The following is a 17,744-nucleotide window of genomic DNA, read 5'->3' on the forward strand; positions in this document are numbered from 1 at the left end:
TGCTACACTGGTGGGAGCGAGAGGCCACTAATAGCTACAGTGGAAGGAAATACTGATTCCGGTAGGCAAAGGCATGTGCGAGAGACCAGGGGATAGAAAAGAGGAGACCAGAAAAGGCTAGAGAGCAAAAGGAGAGCTGAATGAAGAGGGTTTGGGCTGGGGTGGGGGGTGCTCTCTATGAACCAGGCTGGAACCCAGCACAATAAATAGTTTTATTTACAACAACCAAACTCGTGGCTTTGTATCCACGTTTCAGTGCAAATTATTTACACACTGATGAAGAGGCAGGACAGGAAGGGGTAGGAGGTGGCCGAGGGAGGCATAGCTCACAGCTGTTCAATGGCTCCACTACTGAAGCTGGGAGGATGAGGGCATTTCTTTTGGGTCCCGCAACCTCATTTTCCACATCACCACAGCTGCCCTTTCACCCTGGGACCTCTGCTTCAACTGTAGGGGGGTGGGGAGAGAAAGGCCCTGATGCCCAGGTGTGCGTTCAGGGTCTGCACCCTTGCAAGGAAAATGGGAAGGGACTTGTGGGGACCTGGAGAAAACGGAGGATAAAAGGGAAGGAAAGACGTAGAAAGTTCGCGCAGCAGAGGAAGCTGAGGAACACCGTGGAGAGCTGACCCTGGATAGGACAAGGGACGGATCCTTCTCTCACCTCTTGGCCATGCGGGGGGCAGTGCAACAAAGGGTCTCCCGCGGACAGGGAGGGAGGTAGGTCGGGCAGGTCCTTCAGGATGGCAAGAGAGTTAGTGCCGCCCCAGGCAAGTGGTTTGAGGAATCCCCAGGTAGGAGGAGGTGAAAGAATTGGGATACGAATACACTGAAGGGATGTGGCTGGAGGGATGGGAGGGATGCGTACAGGATGTCAGCGAATCTGTTTTTGGGGCAGGCCGGAGAAGAATGCTCCTGGGGGGCGGGTCCGCGCAGCGCCTCACAAACACTCGTGCAGGACGCGCGTGTGCGTGCAGTTGCGGCAGCTGACGTGGCAGCACCAGTGGAAGGTGCAGTTGCAGCGCTCGGTGACACGCTGCGTGCGCGTGCGGTGGCCCCGGCCACAGCAGAGCAGCTCACAGCCGTCCAATGCTGGCGAGGAGCTGTTGCAGGCGCGCCCCGCCGTGCCCGCGGTGCCCAGGCGTCCGCTGTAGGTGCAGAAGTTGGGCGATTTCTCGAAGTAGACGAGGTCATGGGGCGAGGGAGGCTTGTGCGCGGGGTCCTCCGGCTCCAGACGTAGCAGCTCCGCCCGTGAAGCGCGGTTGTTGCCGCGGTTGCCATAGAGGACGCGCGAGGCGCCATCGAAGCGGTCGCGCAACACGTCGCCCACGGCGCGCAGCGTGGGCAGCCGCATCCAGCACGTGCGCACAGTGCACGAGCCGGACATCCCGTGGCACTTGCACTCTTGGCGCATCTCGGAGAACACGGTCTGGGGAGAGCGAGAAGAGAGGGTGTCTCTGGCACTGTCAGAGTCAGAGCCACCACCGCAGATGCCGCCCCCTCCCGGACGCTGCTGGGACCTCAGCAAAGGCCCAGGCCTTAGCCTGTAGGGCCAAAGGAGGAGCGAGCACTGTCCCGCAGAGATTTGAGGACCAGGCCCAACTCTATTCCATGCCAGCGAGTCAGTCTCGGTCTCTCCGCCTTAGTTTGAGAATATTTACAATATAAGCCTGTAGGCAATACATTCTATATAGGTCGTTTGCCTTCTAACCTCTTCTGGTCTACCTGCCCTCAGCCTAGGCAGTCCTTTGCCCGCAGCCACTGTCTTTTTAATTCTCTGGCTTCCTTCCAAGCCTGCAGTTCCACTCCCTCCGGACTCCTCTTGGGGCCGGAGTCCTCTAGCCCCTTAACTTTTCACCGACTGTTACTTCCCAAGCCTGGGGTTAGCCCCTGGACGGGTACCCCCAAATCCCCTCCACTGCACCTCGGGTGCGGAGCCCTTCAAATGCGCTCACCGTGCGGCCAGCCTCGTTGTTGTGCAGGTTCATGAGGAAGCGCAGGTCCCGCCCCTTCTCTCCCGAGTCCACGAACTCCCTGCCGAAGAGGCGGCCGAAGTCGATGTTGTCGCTGCAGCCCCCCCAGTGCCAATCGGGGCCCCCAGGGCCGCGCCGCCTGTAGTCGCACGTGCAAGACTCGATGGAACCCTCCGAGCAGGAGCGCGCCACTGAGTGGGTGACCCCGGCCGAGGTGATGGCGAAGATAAACGCTGTTTCGCGGCACCCTGTAGGGGAAAGGAGCAGGGATCAGCGAGAGGGCACGCGGGTGCAGGTGGCCAGCACCTTCAGCAGAGGGTTTGGGACTTCGCAGTCCCACGCCGGGACTCCGCCCTTTGAGTCCGGAGAGCCGGTGGTCATCAGGGTCGGGAAGCTGGTCTCTACATCCCATAGAAAGCAAATACGGGGGCACGCGCCCACGTTCACGCTCGCAAACACGCCTGACGGCCCAGGGCTCGTTTTTGGCCCCAGAGCTTAAGTGGGGCAACTCCAGGGAGAAAAAACAAAAAGAAGGGAGGGGAAGTTCTGCAAGGCAAGACCCCTCTGGAGCCCAAACTTTCTGCCCATCTAGGCGCTGCCAGCCTTGCTGGGCTCGAGGCAGACACACGCTCTCTGAGAGCAGTTTCCCAGGCACTTTAGAGAAGACTGGGGGAAAGAGACGGTCAGGTAGGATCCAGGACGTGGGACCTCTTTTCTCTGGGGCAGTGGATCAGAAAAGTTAAGCAACATGTCCAACGTACACCGCTAGGCTAGAGAACCCCTGGCAGTCTGGCTCACAGCTGGCGCTGGGCATGAGGCTTTTAGGGAGTTGATTGTGTGACCCTGCAGACGCTGGGGACGTCTTCCCTGCACTCGCCCACCCATGCCCTGGAGGTGACCCCGCGTTTCCCCTGGTCCCGGAAGCATCGCCTTCCTGGGCACCCACCTCGGTTGACGATCTTGCCGAAGAGGTGGGGCCCGGGAGCCGTGGGGCAGTTCCAGCGGCGGTTTCGGAACTGCCACTTGCACTCGCGAACTGCGCTCTGCAACCCCCCGCTCACGCTGTGCAGGATCCCCGGGTTCTGGCGGATCAGCCGTCGCTGTTTGCGGCTTAGCAGCTGCAGACTGGGCTCCAGCACCAGCTGCAGACTCTTGGAATCGGTCAGCAGGTTCGTGGAGGAAGCCACGTTCACGATGCCCCTGGTGGGACGATGTTAGGAGCTCAGGTTCAGGAGGAGGACGGGCACTCTAACTAAAAAGGCTGTGCCTGCCCTGTCCTCTTCCTGGGACTATGTACGCTGAGAGAGCGCTGGGAGATCAATAATAAGGTAATGACTTTGCGCTCCTGGACTCACCAGTAGTATAGAAGGACTAGGCTGCAGACTTTTGTATGCCCAGGAATCCTAGGGCTGCTTGGTGCCCAGGGTCAGGGACTGGACAGGGGAAGGTAGGGAGTGCAGAGACTAAGTTCACCTTGGCTCTCTGAGCCGGTTTCTGAGCAGCCAGGGCGAGGAAATCCTGGCCTGCTGTCCTTGCCCATCCAAGGCATTAAATTCTTAAGGGTCCTACCCTCTTCTCGCCTCCTCTGAGCGCACACACCTGGACCCTCGCTTCCCAGGCAGGGAAACCTGTGGTGTGGCCCCCACCATGGTGCTAGAGTTGGGGCACGAGGAGAAAAGCCATGTTGTATGGTAGCGCTCCCTGCCTTGGGTACCATGGGCCACCACGGGCCACCGCTGGTGGTTTATTCGCCCCCATCTTCAGCAGAGCTGAAGCGTCAGGGCAGCCCCTTGCCAGAGCGCCCCGCGGTGTTCCGACGGGAAGCCAGAGCGCTGAAGGGAGCCTATCTGCGGATTCCTGAACGTAGGAGCTGGGTCGACCTGACCCCCTGGCTCTGACCCCGGGACGAGTGGCAACCCCGCGCCAGCTCACTTACCACCATCGACCACTGCTGTTGGCGGCCAGGGCTGCAGGCAGAGCGGCCAGCGCCAGAAGCAGTGTAGCAGAAACCCAACCCGGCAGCAGCGCCCAGAGCCCCATGGCCTGCCCGGCCTTGCCCGCTCTGTGCTGCAGTTGCGGCGGCTTTGCTGCCCGCGACGGTGGGTCCGGACGCGGCTGTGGTGGCAGTGGCGAGAGTTCTCAGTCTGGCTCTAACAGCCCTGGGGGCGGACGGCGGGCAGCATGGCTCGCGGTCCGGCTGGTGGGCTGAGGAGGCCACGGCGGGCGGCACCGCCTCTTATAGTTGCGGCACTGGCTGAAGCGACGGGAGGAGGCTGCCCCGCCGGGCCGCGCCGTGGCACCAGGGCGCACCGGTCAGGGGCGCAGACAATGGGCAGCGAGCGGGGCCGTGGCTCCCGCCCGTCTGAGCCTAGAGCTGACGGGCTGGCCGTCGGGGCTCACCCCCGCCCCCTGCTTAGTGGCCCCGGCCTCCAGGACTGCACTGGCCGCCGACCCCCCCCCCTTGGGACGCCCTCCCACGCGCGCTCGCCTCACTCCTCCTCGCGTCGGGAGCCCTTCGGGGACCAGTGTCCGCCAGAGGGCGCGGCGAGACTGTGGTGTGGGGAGAACCTACCAGGAGCCCAGCCGCCTCGCTGTCCGTGGTGGGGCTGTCCCCTCGACGTCACCCCAGGGCCCACCGGCGTCCCTTCTTGTGCCTATCTTGAGTGGCGGAAGGAAAGTTGCGGTTCTGGGCAGCGACTCCGGGGAGCCTCCCCGCCCAGGAACCCCCGACGGCAGGACTGGGGAGGAAAAGGGGGAGATGGGAGTGGGGTAGAGGTGGGGCTGTGGTTAGGGAAATCCCCGGGGTGAGTTAGGGGGTTAGCTGACCAAACCTTGCCTGGCCCTTGAGAGAAACCTGAGGCAGCAGCTGCAGTTTGCCCATGTGGGCGGGAAGGAGCATACAAGTGGCTCTGTGTGTGTGTGTGTGTGTGTGTGTATAAGGGCAACAATGCAAATGCGTGTGAGAAAGTGCGTGAATGTGCTCTGAAGGTGCACGTTCGTGTTAGGAACTCTTCTAAAAAGAATTCTGAATCCGCAGATTCAAGACTGAAGGAGTCATCAAGTCATTTTGTTACAGCCCCGCCTGGAGCAGCTCATCTCCTGTGTGTCGGGAAGGAGGTGGTGTCTGCAAGCAGGAAAGACCCAGAAGGTTGATTGAGGGCTGGAGAGCTGTCTGGGACTGTGTGTGGAGGTGGGTGTATGATTGTGTGTGGGGGGAGATTATGCATGTATGTGTCACTCTGTCACCCTGTGTACCTTGCATCATCTTATGACATGTCACCCACTAGTTGTGTGTCAACCTGTGCACGTCACTGGGGGTGGGGGCTTGGCTTGCAACCAAGGTGGTAGCAATAGGGGTAAGACTGGAGTGGCTGAGTCTCGAAAGAGAGGCTAAACTGAACCCAGAATAGGGAACCCATACCTCCACATTTCTGCTTCTCTTTGGATTTGCTTGTCAAGAGACAAGTGTGTCTTGTCCCCAAAAACTCTGGCTCTCTTCACTTTCACCATGCTTGAATCCCCAGAGTGTCTGTGACCATCTCATTCTAGTGCATGTTTCTCTTCACTCCTGGGAACTCAACTCAGCTTCAAGACCCCTTGGCCTCTTATTGAAGAACTGGCTGCTGTTCCCTGTTTGGGACATAGGGGGCACTGCCCCCCTCCCCTCTTCACACACTGAAGGCCCTGGAAAGAGGACTCCTCCTTTACAACTCTCCCCATTTTACAGAGGAAAAAACAGATTAGGCAGTTGTTTAAGGCAGCTAAAAAATGATAGAGCCAGATTAAAACCCACCTGTTTTGACTCAAAACTTACGCTCTTTCCACCTTACAAGCTGCTCTAGAGAGTGCAGCAGTAGCAGGCTGGGCCATCTCACAGTCAGCAGACAGGTAAAAAAAATGGTCTTTAAGGTCTTCCTGCCTCCATTATGGTTCCTCTTTTTTTCATCTGCCCTGTTTTAGGGGGTTTTCTGACTGGGTAATTTACCCAAGCCTGACCCCAAGAGTTTCAAGTCCCAGAAAAGACAAGGCCTCCTCTCTAAATCAGGAAAATCACTCTAAGGAGTAAAATGCCTGACATTTAATTAGCCTTCCTGGGGTATCTGTGTTTTAAAAGAGATACTCATTAACTCAAATGGAGCCTGATGGATGTTATTTTTTGAGTGGAATGTCCTTCCCAGGTTCTTTGCCCAGACCAGTGTAGCCGGCCCCTCCAAGGATTCATCCCTGAGGGGCAAGATGTACTGGCACAGGATCCTCCACAGGTCCAAAAGCCAGTAGTCTCTGATGATGGCACTCAGCAAAGATGGCTTAAGTGAATGGACAATGTACCACGGGCAGCCTGTCTTTTGTGCCTTTGGAGTCCTTCCCCACTGGGGCTGGGTCCTATCTTTGCCCTGGTGGTCTCATACAATGCCATTGGTAAGCTAGAAGACAGGGAATACCTGTTTGTGACCAATGGGGACGAGCAGAGATGGGAAGAATAAGAGTCCTTTGTTCCACCATTCTCCCCACCAGGAGCAGAGGGGAAGAGGAGGAAGGGCTGGTCAGAGTATAATCTGACCCAAATTTCTGTTTAGATCACTCATCAATTGACCCCTTTTCCTTTCATAAATCATCAGTTTACCTCTCTACTGAATGAAACCCACCAGTATACAAATATGCTGCAATATCTCCCACCTAAAAAAAAAAAACACATTTTTTTGTCCAATCCCATATTGTCATCCAAGATTGCCCCATTTCTCTATTGTCTTTTACTGCAAAACTTTAAAATGTTGCTTTAATCATTAGTGCCAAATCAGTTGCTTTCTATTCCAACCAGGACTTTGAACCCACTATACCTCCTTATCAATATCATTCATGACCTTGGGTTGCCCTATCCAATAATCAGTTCTCAGTTATCCCAATGAAACCCCTGGACCAAACAAACACAGTTGAACACTTTCTCCTTGAAATACTTTCTCAGAACACTATTCCTACCTCAGAGCTCTGGTGGCACAGTGGTTAAACCATTCGGCTCCTAACCAAAGGGTCAGCAGTGGGAACCCACCAGCCACTCTGCAGGAAAAAGAGGAAGCAGTCTGCTTACATAAAGATTTACACATAGCTTTGGAAATCCTATGGGAAGAAGCAGAGATGGGGAAGAGGAGTCAATACTCTTTGTTCATCATTCTACCCACCAGGAGTAGTTGTACTCTGGGACAGTTCTTCTCTGTCCTACAGGGTCACTGTGAGTTGGAATCAACTCTACAGGCAGGGGAAGAATAGACATTCCCGCCTCATTGGCTGCTCACTTTCTTAGTCTCTTTATATGGTTTCTCCACGTGTCTCCAATTTTCAAACACCTCCAGGCACACTCAGAGTCACTCTGAGCTTCTTCTCTGTCTATACTCACTCTCTTGGTCATTCATCCATTCTCACGCTACTTTCATTTATACCTTTAGCCCTGAACTCTGGACTTGCATGTCTAACACTTGAATATACATCTCAAAAATTTCTGAAACTGAACTCCTGATTCCTCCCCTGCCATAACCTGCTCTTTCTGCAGTCATCCCCATCTCAGCAAATGGCAACTCCATCTTTTCAGTTGCTCAGAGCAAAAATCTTGGAATTATCCTTGACTTGTCTCTTTTCCTTATCCTCCACATCAAGTCTCCCAGCAAGTGTTGTCCCTCTCTCTTGAAAATATATGCAAAATCTGAACCATTCTGACCACTCCACTACTACAACAACACTGGATTTCTTGCCTGAATGACTGCAATAACTGCCTTTCTTAAACAAAAGTCAGACTATTTCATTCCTCTGCTTAGAACTCTTCAGTGGCTCCCAATTCACTCACAGCAAACCCAAAATCTTTACAGTGCCCTACAAAGCGCTATCTCGAAGGAAGATGGGACAATCTACTTTTGTAGTGATACTGCCTTGGACCCAAGGAGGGGTCTCTGTGAGTCGTCCGATTTGATGGCGCATAACAACACCAACAACAACACAAAGCCCTATATGATCTGACTCTGCTTCTCACCCTCCAACTTCACTGCCTACCACTCTCCCGCCTGTGGGTCACCCCCCCTCCAGTCACACTGGCACCTTTACTAATTCCTTGAACACTTGAAGCAAGCTCCTGTCTCAGGGTCTTTTCACCTGCTTCCCTGTCTTCTGGAATGCGCTTCCCCGGGTATCTCCATGCATTTGCTCCCTCATTTCATCCTCCCTCCCCCCTTATATAAAACAGAGCTCTGGTGGCTTGTGGCTAAGACATTTGACTGCTAACCAGAAGGCTGGTGGTTCACACCCACCGCCTCAGAAACCCAAGGAGCGATCTGACTCAATGGCGGTGAGTTTGGTTTGGGTTCTCCTTTTCTTACCCCTCTTTGTTTTTCTCTTTATCACTTTTGACCACGGTAACTTTAAAGGCTTGAAGGAAAAAAAAAATCAGCAACAAACCTGTCCCCTGGAATAGGGATAGAAGAAGGATGTCAGAGGGGAAAAGAGTTTTGCTTTGACGTGGGAGTCTGGAGACCAGAGGACCAGGGCTTTGAGTTTGTGGATGAAGGAGCCTGTCTTCCTTTGAAGCACCAGCAGGCGGCACCACCTGCTTGAGCTCATCCATCAGCCTGGGGTGGGGAAGGAGGCAAAGTTCTGTCTAGGATAATCCTACAGATATGTTGGGGCCACTGTTGCATGCGGGCGTCATCCCAAGAGTCCAGCACAGTTGGGCTTTGGACTCTTTGGTGCCTCTGGGTGGTGGCCTCCGGCGCTGCAATAGAAAGCATGAGAGGGAGAGGGTGGCCAGCACAGCTGAGCTCACCGCTGTGGGCGCATCCATCCCTCCTGGGCCTATAATTTGGGTTCCCCAGGCCTGGCCGCCCCTATCAGCGGCTCAGTAGCGATGAGTCACCCGGGACCCTGGGCCAAGGCAAACACAGGGGGAGGGGGAGGAAGAAGAGGAGGTTCCAGAGGCAGCGCTGAGCTTTAGCCACCGCCTCAGTTGCTCGATTCCCCTATCTCCAGTGCCCCCCCCTTTTTTTTACCCCCTCCCATCCTCCATGGCCCCAGTGTCCTTCTCAAACTTCTGTCTCTACCCCCTCCAACCTCATGATGGGGAGGGTGACCTTTGACTCCTCTTTTAGAGGGGAAAGGGGACCAGCTCACTCTTGCCTCCTCCCCTCCTTGATGACAGCCCCCCACTTCCCTCCTCAAGTCAGAGCCCCAAGGTCTCCCTGGTTCCCGCCCCTCTGCTTTCCTGGAGCTGGCCGCGTGCTTGGGGTATTAGGCAATGGGTGTGCACCCAAGGCCCTCTCCAGGCCCCGCCTGTCCCACCGCCCTCCAGCCGCCTGTGGGTCAGCACTCAGGCCAGCCGGTCGGTCGGTTGGGCTGAGGGCACTGCGGGCCAGCTCAGGCCACCCAGAATGTCTGCCTGTGGCCTCCTGTCCCAGAGCCGGGCTCCAACCTAGAAAGAAAGCAGGAATATATAGGTCCTTGGATTTAGAACAGCCCTGATTGGGGAGCCCAGGAATCATTGAGAAGTTGGGAGCATAAGGCTAGCAGTTCTGGCCCCTGCCCCTCCTGAGCACCTGACTCCATACTAGAGCTTGTCAAGGGCAGAATCAGAAGGCAAAAAGCAGTATGACTCCTGAAGGAGACCCAGAGACACATGGAGAAGGATATATGTCCACAAGTTCTCCCATGGAGACACGGGGCCTAGGAAATGACATCTTCTTCCCCCTTCTCCCAGAGCCTGAATAGAGTGCTACGCTGAAGCACAGGCAGAAGGATGAGGGTACTTTTGGGGTCACTGAACCCAGGTGTAAGGATGAAAGCTACCTAAATAGGGCTTGCAGATTCTGGTGACCTCAAAAGCCACACAGGGTTTGGTGCTTGGCCCCTAAAAGGGGAGGAAGGGCAGGAGCTCCAGGGTTCCCAGAGATGGGGAAGCAGAGCAGAGCCCTACCTGGTTGCTGCTGCCCAATGTCGGGGACTGTGGGACTTCCCCCACCCCCCAGCCTGCTCACGTCCAGGGCCATATAGATGGTCAATAACTGTCCCAAGGAATGTGGCTGACCTTTCTCAGACTGCTCTGCCCCCTGCACTGCGGTGCACCCTGCAGCTCTGGGGAGGATCTGCAGCAGGACCACTGGAGGCTGAGTTCCGATGCCCAGCAGAGCTGCCAGGCCATTGCCAAGGAACAGTTGACTGTGGCTGTGGGTACCAGTCCTGTGGCTCCGCTTCCCCAAATGCTGGTCTCTGAGTCAACTAGCCAGCCTGGGGTGCACGGGGCCAGCAGTTCTTTGGGCTGCGGTCTGGCAGGGGTGGGGGTGGGGGGGCTCTGGGAAGCCTGGGGGCCCTCTCTGGCAAAAATAGCCCAAAGTGGTTAGAGCTATGAGGGTGAGTCAGGCAGTTGTGCGGTGGCACCTAACCCCTTCGCTGCCGCCATAATTCCTTAAGGCTGTGCCTCTGTCAGTGTCCCTGAGAGCAGGCTCTTTCCTGGCTGCCCTTGCTGGACTCAGTTTGGGATCTAGACGCCTCCCTCATCCCATGTGAAGCAAGTCTGGTGAGTCTGGAGCAGGAAGGTGGGCCACTCCGAGTGCAGACCCTGGGGTCCTGAGTTGGGCAGGGAGCCTCAGAACGCAAGGATACCTGCAAGCTGAGGGAAGCTACAAGCTGGTTGAGGACCTTTGGGGCTACTGGAACCTCTGCCAGGGCCAAAGTCAGGCCAAGGCTGACCCCTCCCAAGGGGCAGGCACAGGGCTGGGAGATGGGCGGGAGCCCAGCGGACCAGACGCGCCTCTCCTACGGGCTCTGAGTGCCCTCTATACTCTCAAGCTGTGTACTCCACTTGAGGCTGCCCAACGCCGGAAATCGGTTCTCAGCTCCTTCCGTAGCTTGCCAAAGGAGCCCTCCAGTTACCAGTTTTTGGTAGGGAAACTGAGGCAAGGAGAAATGATGAAAGACTTGGCCACTTGGGCCAGGTATCTCAGCTCCCCAGTCTGGGTCACTACACCCTCCTTGCAGCCATGGAGACCCCAATGCAGGTGAGGGGAACTCTGGCCACCTCTCCTTCAGAGGGGCCAAGCCCTAAACGGGCGTGGGGGAGAGGGTGTGTGTGTGTGTATGTGTGTGCGCGCGTGTGCTGGGAGGAGGGGGAATAGATGCGTTCTCCGGTCAGGGCGGGTGTGCAAGGGGTGTGGAAGGGGGATGCCCTGGGCTCAGGGAGGGGCCGCAGCTCCTCAATCCCGGCAGAGCCGCGGGGGAGCTCCGCGCGATCAGAGCCGGAGCCCCCAGTTTTTGCTCCTCGGCTTGATAGCTCCCTCGATCGTTCCCTCCCTTCCTCCCACCCTTCCTCCCCGCGGCCGCCCCGGCGCTGGGGAAGCGGCGAAGAGGAGTGGCCCTGCCCTGGAAGAATGTGGCTTTGCCGAGGGGACAGAACCCGATGCAGTCTCCCCACGCTCTGAGCAGCGCGGAAGCGACCCTACCGCGCGGGACGCGGACCCCGCACCAGAGCCGCTGGAGGTACTCGGGAGCGGGTAACAGCAGGCAGGGGAGAGATGCTCACTCGGGAAGAGACCGGCACGCGGACAGACAGACAGACATGCATCTGCCTACAGGGTCACAGAGACTCGGAGGCAGCTAGAGATACTGCCAGAGCGAATAAAGGAATGCTCCCAGATTTGGAGGGCATTGAACGCGAGAGCAAAGGGGTGGGGACTGAGGCTGGAACCCATGGGGACCAGATGGGCCGCGCGCGGAGGAGGGGAGCGTGCAGTTAGGAAGGGGGTGGGGGACCGGGAAGAAGACTCAGTACGCGCCACGGTCCCTTTCAGACAGGAACCACGTCCCGGTCCTCCTCTTTGCCGCACCTCTCCTCCTTCCTGCCTAGGAGGAGGGAGGACAGTGGGTTGGGAAGACCATTCCTTCTGCCCTCGACGGCACGCGGGGGGGTGGTGACACCCCTCCTCCCGCCGGCTGTTGGTGGTGGGGAACCCCCTCTGGACCCCGCCCCCAGCTCTGGAGGGGCGTGAAGCTGGGTTGGGCGGGGGCAGCAATCCTTGGGCCCTCGGAAAGGGGGAGGTGGGAGAGGCGGCGGCGCGGGTGTTGCGTTTGTGTCTGGGTTTGCACATGTGTCTGTGTGCCCGGCATTGTGTCTGCCTGGGTGGGGCGCCAGGGGCGCTCTCGTGAGTAGGGAGCTGCAGCGCGGCGACTCTTCCTCCTTTAGCCCTCCAGGACGCAGGGACTCTGGATTTTAAGGGGTAATTCTTACTGTGGTTCATTTGATTTGGGGAAGCGTGAGAAGAATCAGTGGGGTGGCACCGGTGGGTTAGAGGCTCGAAATAGGGCACCCTTCGTGCTGCGGCGAGACACCCGATTCTGGAGCTGCCTCAAGTCGCCCTGTCTGTCCCACAGGCCCTGATCGATCTGCCCACCAGGGCCTCCGGGCCGGGCTTCGACATGCTGGAGGAGCCCCGGCCGCGGCCTCCGCCCTCGGGCCTCACGGGCCTCCTGTTCCTGGCACTGTGCAGCCGGTGAGCGGTCCCCTCAATTTCCTAGCCCACCAGAGAAAGCTCAGGCCCGGGGCGGGGAGAGCCGGAGGGGATGCACAACCTGACCACAGACCCCAGCCTCCCTCTCCGTCCCCAGGGCTCTCAGCAATGAGATTCTGGGCTTGAAGCTGCCTGGCGAGCCGCCGCTGACGGCCAACACCGTGTGCTTGACACTGTCCGGCCTGAGCAAGAGGCAGCTGGGCCTGTGCCTGCGCAGCCCCGACGTGACGGCGTCCGCGCTGCAGGGGCTTCACATCGCTGTCCACGAGTGTCAGCACCAGCTGCGCGACCAGCGCTGGAACTGCTCGGCGCTCGAGGGCGGCGGCCGCCTGCCGCACCACAACGCCATCCTCAAACGCGGTGAGCCGGGCGGCGGGTCTGCGCCGCCGGGGCTGGGGCTGGGGGGCAGGCCGAGGCGAGCGGAGGCGGGAAGAGACCAGTTCACCGCTCGTGGAGGGCCTCTCCCGGGAATTCCCCCTCACCCCCCCCCCAAGCCTCCTGAGCCGGGTCTGGCCACCCGTCTCGGGCCCTGAGCGCCTGACTTCCACCTGTGCGCTGCCGGCAAGGCAGCTGGGTCCGGCTCCCTTACCCCAGGGCCCCCTTCCCTGCCTCCGCCCAGCTCGACCTGGATTGCACCTGTGCATAAGACATGCCCCCAGTCCTGGAAGCTTCAAACATCCCCCCCCCCATCCTTCCTCTGTTTTTTTTCCCCTTCCCTCTTTTGGAGACAAGCCCGGGCTGGTGTCCCCAGAGCCTTAGCGGGGGTGGAGAGACGCCCCCAGCTGTTTAAGAGTTAAAGTTGCTCCCCTAATTGCCGGGGTTCCCAAGAGCTGAAGCTGGGAACAAAGACCCTGATGGCTTTGAAGCTGGGGAGCAGCCCCCTCCTCTCTGCTGTGGGGGCCCCAGGTGGAGCTCACCTGAGCAGGTGAAGTAAGGTTGGAGGGGCAAGAACAGGTCACTACGGGCCTGGTCTGGGAGGCATTCTGCCTTTTTCTCCATACCTTGGAGAGCTTACTCCCTGGAGGTGTAAAGATCCAGGGGCTCTGGCTTGGCCCAGGGGTGGGGGTAGTGCTCTGGGGACTATGGGGTTAATAGGCAGCTGCCATCTGCAGGGGAATTCCCAAGACGTGTGTGAACAGCTTCACCCCTGGAGGGTTGGGGTTGGGGGGATTGGGAGGTTGGGCCAGGAGCCCTGCATCCTGGGGTGGGAGAGGCCTGGCCACTAAGGAGGTGCTGCTGTCTCTCATCTTCCCAGGTCTCCAGAGAGTCTGTGGCTGAAAGGAAGTGAGGGACACCCTTTTTCTCCACAGTCCTGATGTGGAGGAAGGCTTTAATGCCCAAATGCTAAGCAGGTTTTTCTAAGCCTGGGAAAGCCTTGTCATCTTGAGCTTCTGTGACCCCCAATTTGTAACAAAGAAACCAACTTTTTAAGAGAGCCTCAGGGAAAACCACCCCCACACACACACCCTCCTAGTGTTTTATAGGGTAATAGTAGGTTAGGATAAACATAAAGGGCAGTCGTGAAGGACAAATATAAAACCAGAACCTGGGAAAGGCAGCTCCAGTGCTTTGGGGAGTGGTAAGGTGGTAGAGGGTAGGTTGGTTAAAAGACTAAAGCTATCCTGAAGCCAAAAACAGAGACCTCTGCTCACATCCCACCCAAGCTCCCTACAGGGCTGGAAAGTTTCTAAGGCTTTGAAAGTAGAACTCTGGGACTCTCTCAGTTATCTCTCAACTCTAGGATCTCTTCCTCTGGGGTAGCTCTTGCATCCATACTTGAAACTCACACATTAACAGAGTGAAAATAGGCCTCAGAGATTATCTTGACTCATCCTTTCCCTTTACAAATGAGAAAACTGAGGCCTTGTGCTCTCTGTACCCTTCCCTCTCTAGTGTCTCCCAAATTACTCAGCTGGTAAAAGGCAAAGCCAAGACAGATTCACTTAGGAATTTCTTGAATTGGAGGGCGGCTGTTGATTCACCTTTCCTCCCCAGGTACTTGTCAACCTTATCCCCACCATTACACCCTTCTCATCCCCAGGTTTCCGCGAGAGCGCCTTTTCCTTCTCCATGCTAGCTGCAGGTGTCATGCACGCTGTAGCCACAGCCTGCAGTCTGGGCAAGTTGGTGAGCTGCGGCTGTGGCTGGAAGGGCAGCGGTGAGCAGGATAGGCTGCGGGCCAAACTGCTGCAGCTGCAGGCACTGTCTCGGGGCAAGAGCTTCCCTCACTCTCTGCCCAACCCTGGCCCTGGCTCAAGCTCCAGCCCTGGCCCCCAGGACACATGGGAATGGGGTGGCTGTAACCATGATATGGACTTTGGAGAGAAGTTCTCTCGAGATTTCCTGGATTCCAGGGAAGCTCCCCGGGACATCCAGGCACGAATGCAGATCCATAACAACAGAGTGGGGCGTCAGGTATGTGTGTCCCTAGCCTTGAAGGCCAGGCTAGAGTTTGAGAGGCCCAGCAGAATAATAGGATGAGATGTAGAGGGTGACTGCCACTCACCAGCTAGGTAGCCTCAAGCAAGACACTCAACTCAGTTTTGCATCTATAAAAAGAGCTTAATGATAGCTACCTTACAATATTATTAAGACTGAGCTGGTGAGTAATGAGGGGACAGTGGTGATTCAATGGTAGAATTCATGCTTTCCATACAGGAGACCCAGGTTCAGTTCCTGGCAAATGCACCTCAGGTGCAGCCACCACCTGTCTGTCAATGGAAGCAGTCTGTCAGTGGGTTGCCATGATGCTGAACAGGTTTCAGTGGAGCTTCCAGACTACGACAGACTAGGAAGAAAGGCCTGGTGGTCTACTTCTGAAAAATCAACTCAATGAAAACTCTAGTTCACAATGGTCTCATCCTGCTATGCATGGGGTTCCCATGAGGCTGCTGGTAAACAACAGCAAGTAGTGAACCCACCATAAAGCCTAGTGCTCGACAAGTACTCATGAAATGGTAGCTATAATTATGGCTGCCTTCCCTAGAATATGAGCTCTGGTGGCATAGTGCCTAACCAGAAGGCACTTTTCAGAAGGAAAGTTGAGCCATCTACTTCTGTAGAGATACCACCTTGGAAACCCAAGGAAGGGTCGCTATGAGTTGGAATGGACTCGACAGCAATGAGTTTTTTTTTGTTGTTGTTTTGGTTTCCCCAGAATGGAGCTCTGGTAGCACAGTGCCTAAGGCACCTGACTGCTAAACACAAGGTTGGTGGTTCAAACCCACCAGCCACCCCATGGAAAGAAGACTGGGCAATCTACTTCTGTAAAAATTTACCACATCAGAAACCCAATGGGGGTCCCTATTAGTTGGAATTGATTAGATGGCAGTGGGTTTGGTTTGGTATGGTTTTCTCTAGAATACTTAGGAGTGCTTCAGGCCGGACTCTCCATTTCAGCAGTGCTCAGTTTGGAAAGCACACTGGATTGGGAGTTGGGACAAGTGGAGTTGAACTTTGCTCTTAGTGATTGAAGATGGCAAGTCACACTGCTCTGGCTTTAGTTCTCCAACCATAAAAGGAGGGAATTGGGCTTATAACTAACTTCAAACTGCCCTTCATGGTCATGCTTGCCTCCATTTGTCTCTTTCTGTGCTGTTTTTCATCTCTCTCCTATGTTTCTGTGCTCTGCTCATTTGCTGTTCTTCCCTCTACCTCTGGCCTCTCTGATGCTCTAGGTGGTAACTGAAAACCTGAAGCGGAAATGCAAGTGTCATGGCACATCAGGCAGCTGCCAGTTCAAGACATGCTGGAGGGCAGCCCCAGAGTTCCGGGCAGTGGGGGCTGCACTGAGGGAGCGGCTGGGCCGGGCCATCTTCATTGATACCCACAACCGCAATTCAGGAGCCTTCCAACCCCGCTTGCGGCCTCGTCGCCTCTCAGGAGAGCTGGTCTACTTTGAGAAGTCCCCTGACTTCTGTGAACGAGACCCCACTGTGGGCTCCCCGGGCACACGGGGCCGGGTCTGTAACAAGACCAGCCGTCTACTGGATGGCTGTGGCAGCCTGTGCTGTGGCCGTGGGCACAACATGCTCCGGCAGACACGAGTTGAGCGTTGCCATTGCCGCTTCCACTGGTGCTGCTATGTGCTGTGTGATGAGTGCAAGGTCACAGAGTGGGTCAACGTGTGCAAGTGAGGGCCAACCTCCTTGTGGGGCTGGGAAAAGGGAGTGTGTGGGAGTGGTACCTTTTCAGCCCTTTGCTCTGATTTCAGTCCAGGGTCAATCTTGGTCCCTGGAAGCTCCAAGTGTCTCCCTGAAAACAGTTTTGGGATGGTAGGGGCCAGGTGGAGGCTGTGATGTGCAGCTTATCCCCCACAGTTGGAGGGCCTGGGGTGGAGCTGTCATGTCTCTTCTGCTCCTTAAATACCTAAATGGACTAAAATGAAATGCACTGTATTGACCCCGAACTCCAGGGCCCCTTTAATCCTGGTTCATACTCCTTTTGGCTGGGGAGTCCTTATAGATTGACCACTCTTCTCCCTGGAGGGATAGTCTCAGGCATTGTGTGGAGCCATAAGATCTGTATCCAGAGAGAGACCACCTACTCCTATTTATGGTACGGTTCCCAAACTCCTCTACTGCAGCCTGGGCCCCCTCTCGTGAGGTAATGGGAGATAGCAGTCGAAAGGCTTTTCTTGGAGAAGGGACAGAGGTGTTCTCCTCTGAGTCCTCAGAGAGTTGTCTGTCCAAGCCTTAGTGAAGCTGTCTTCATTCAGATGTTAAAGGGGGATTCTCCAAAGGAAGAGTTGTACTTAAAAATTCTGAGCCTCTTTTTCCTTTTTCAGCTGGAGGGGTGAGAATGGATAATTTATTGTACTGAGATTTGTTTTGGGTTCCTATTTGTAACTAAAATAAATTAAGTTACTGGACCAGTGGATGCAGATGATGATATTTCTGCCCACATATGGGATCCCAGTCTATGACTTCATTTCCAGGTAAATTCTCCTACCTTCCTACACTCAGTAACTTTATGTATAACCTGCCTGGTCTCACAAAGGATTTCAAATGGTCTTTGGTGACTTAGTTGGCAACTTGTAGTGTGGAAAACCAGAGGGGACTTCTGGGTGGGCAGGGCTAGACTTTCAAACTTAGGCTCTATTTACTCTTGGTATGCCTCAACTCTAGAGTTCACCTTAGTCATTGCCCTACAACAAGGATCAGCACTTTTTTTTTTTTTGTTTTTTTCTGTAAAGGGCTTGTAAAGGGCTAGCTAGTTAATATTTAGGTTTTTGGGTTTT

The 17,744-nt window shown here is 55.9% G+C and overlaps 2 protein-coding genes across 2 annotated transcripts; one reads left to right on the forward strand and one right to left on the reverse strand.

The window, feature by feature from the left end:
- Window positions 1-937: 937 nt before the first annotated feature.
- WNT1 (Wnt family member 1) lies at window positions 938-4,010 on the reverse strand. The gene is made up of 4 exons (XM_007937859.2): window positions 3,907-4,010; window positions 2,917-3,170; window positions 1,953-2,218; window positions 938-1,426 (listed from the first exon to the last, which is right to left on the reverse strand). Exons 1-4 carry the CDS (start codon window positions 4,008-4,010, stop codon window positions 938-940), a joined length of 1,113 nt encoding a protein of 370 aa, XP_007936050.1.
- An 8,403-nt stretch (window positions 4,011-12,413) lies between these two features.
- On the forward strand, window positions 12,414-16,641 carry WNT10B (Wnt family member 10B). Its single transcript, XM_007937860.2, has 4 exons — window positions 12,414-12,487; window positions 12,603-12,865; window positions 14,547-14,920; window positions 16,183-16,641. The coding sequence occupies exons 1-4, from the start codon at window positions 12,414-12,416 to the stop codon at window positions 16,639-16,641; spliced, it is 1,170 nt and encodes a 389-aa protein (XP_007936051.2).
- The last annotated feature ends 1,103 nt before the right edge of the window (window positions 16,642-17,744 follow it).

The sequence above is a fragment of the Orycteropus afer genome, unplaced genomic scaffold, assembly GCF_000298275.1.
Source record: "Orycteropus afer afer isolate SDZICR_OR568_19922 unplaced genomic scaffold, OryAfe1.0 scaffold00045, whole genome shotgun sequence".
In the NCBI taxonomy this organism is placed as follows: domain Eukaryota; kingdom Metazoa; phylum Chordata; class Mammalia; order Tubulidentata; family Orycteropodidae; genus Orycteropus; species Orycteropus afer.

What these genes read in the sequence shown, in the direction of transcription:
- WNT1 (XM_007937859.2), bottom strand. Translation starts at nt 4,010, where the DNA reads ATGGGGCTCTGGGCGCTGCTGCCGGGTTGGGTTTCTGCTACACTGCTT. An exon ending in CGGCAAGATCGTCAACCGAG is followed by an intron (nt 2,219 to 2,916) that starts GTGGGTGCCCAG and finishes TTTCCCCTACAG; the next exon opens with GGTGCCGCGAAACAGCGTTT. An exon ending in ACAACGAGGCTGGCCGCACG is followed by an intron (nt 1,427 to 1,952) that starts GTGAGCGCATTT and finishes CGCTCTCCCCAG; the next exon opens with ACCGTGTTCTCCGAGATGCG.
- WNT10B (XM_007937860.2), top strand. Translation starts at nt 12,414, where the DNA reads ATGCTGGAGGAGCCCCGGCCGCGGCCTCCGCCCTCGGGCCTCACGGGC. An exon ending in TTCCTGGCACTGTGCAGCCG is followed by an intron (nt 12,488 to 12,602) that starts GTGAGCGGTCCC and finishes CTCCGTCCCCAG; the next exon opens with GGCTCTCAGCAATGAGATTC. An exon ending in CAACGCCATCCTCAAACGCG is followed by an intron (nt 12,866 to 14,546) that starts GTGAGCCGGGCG and finishes TCTCATCCCCAG; the next exon opens with GTTTCCGCGAGAGCGCCTTT.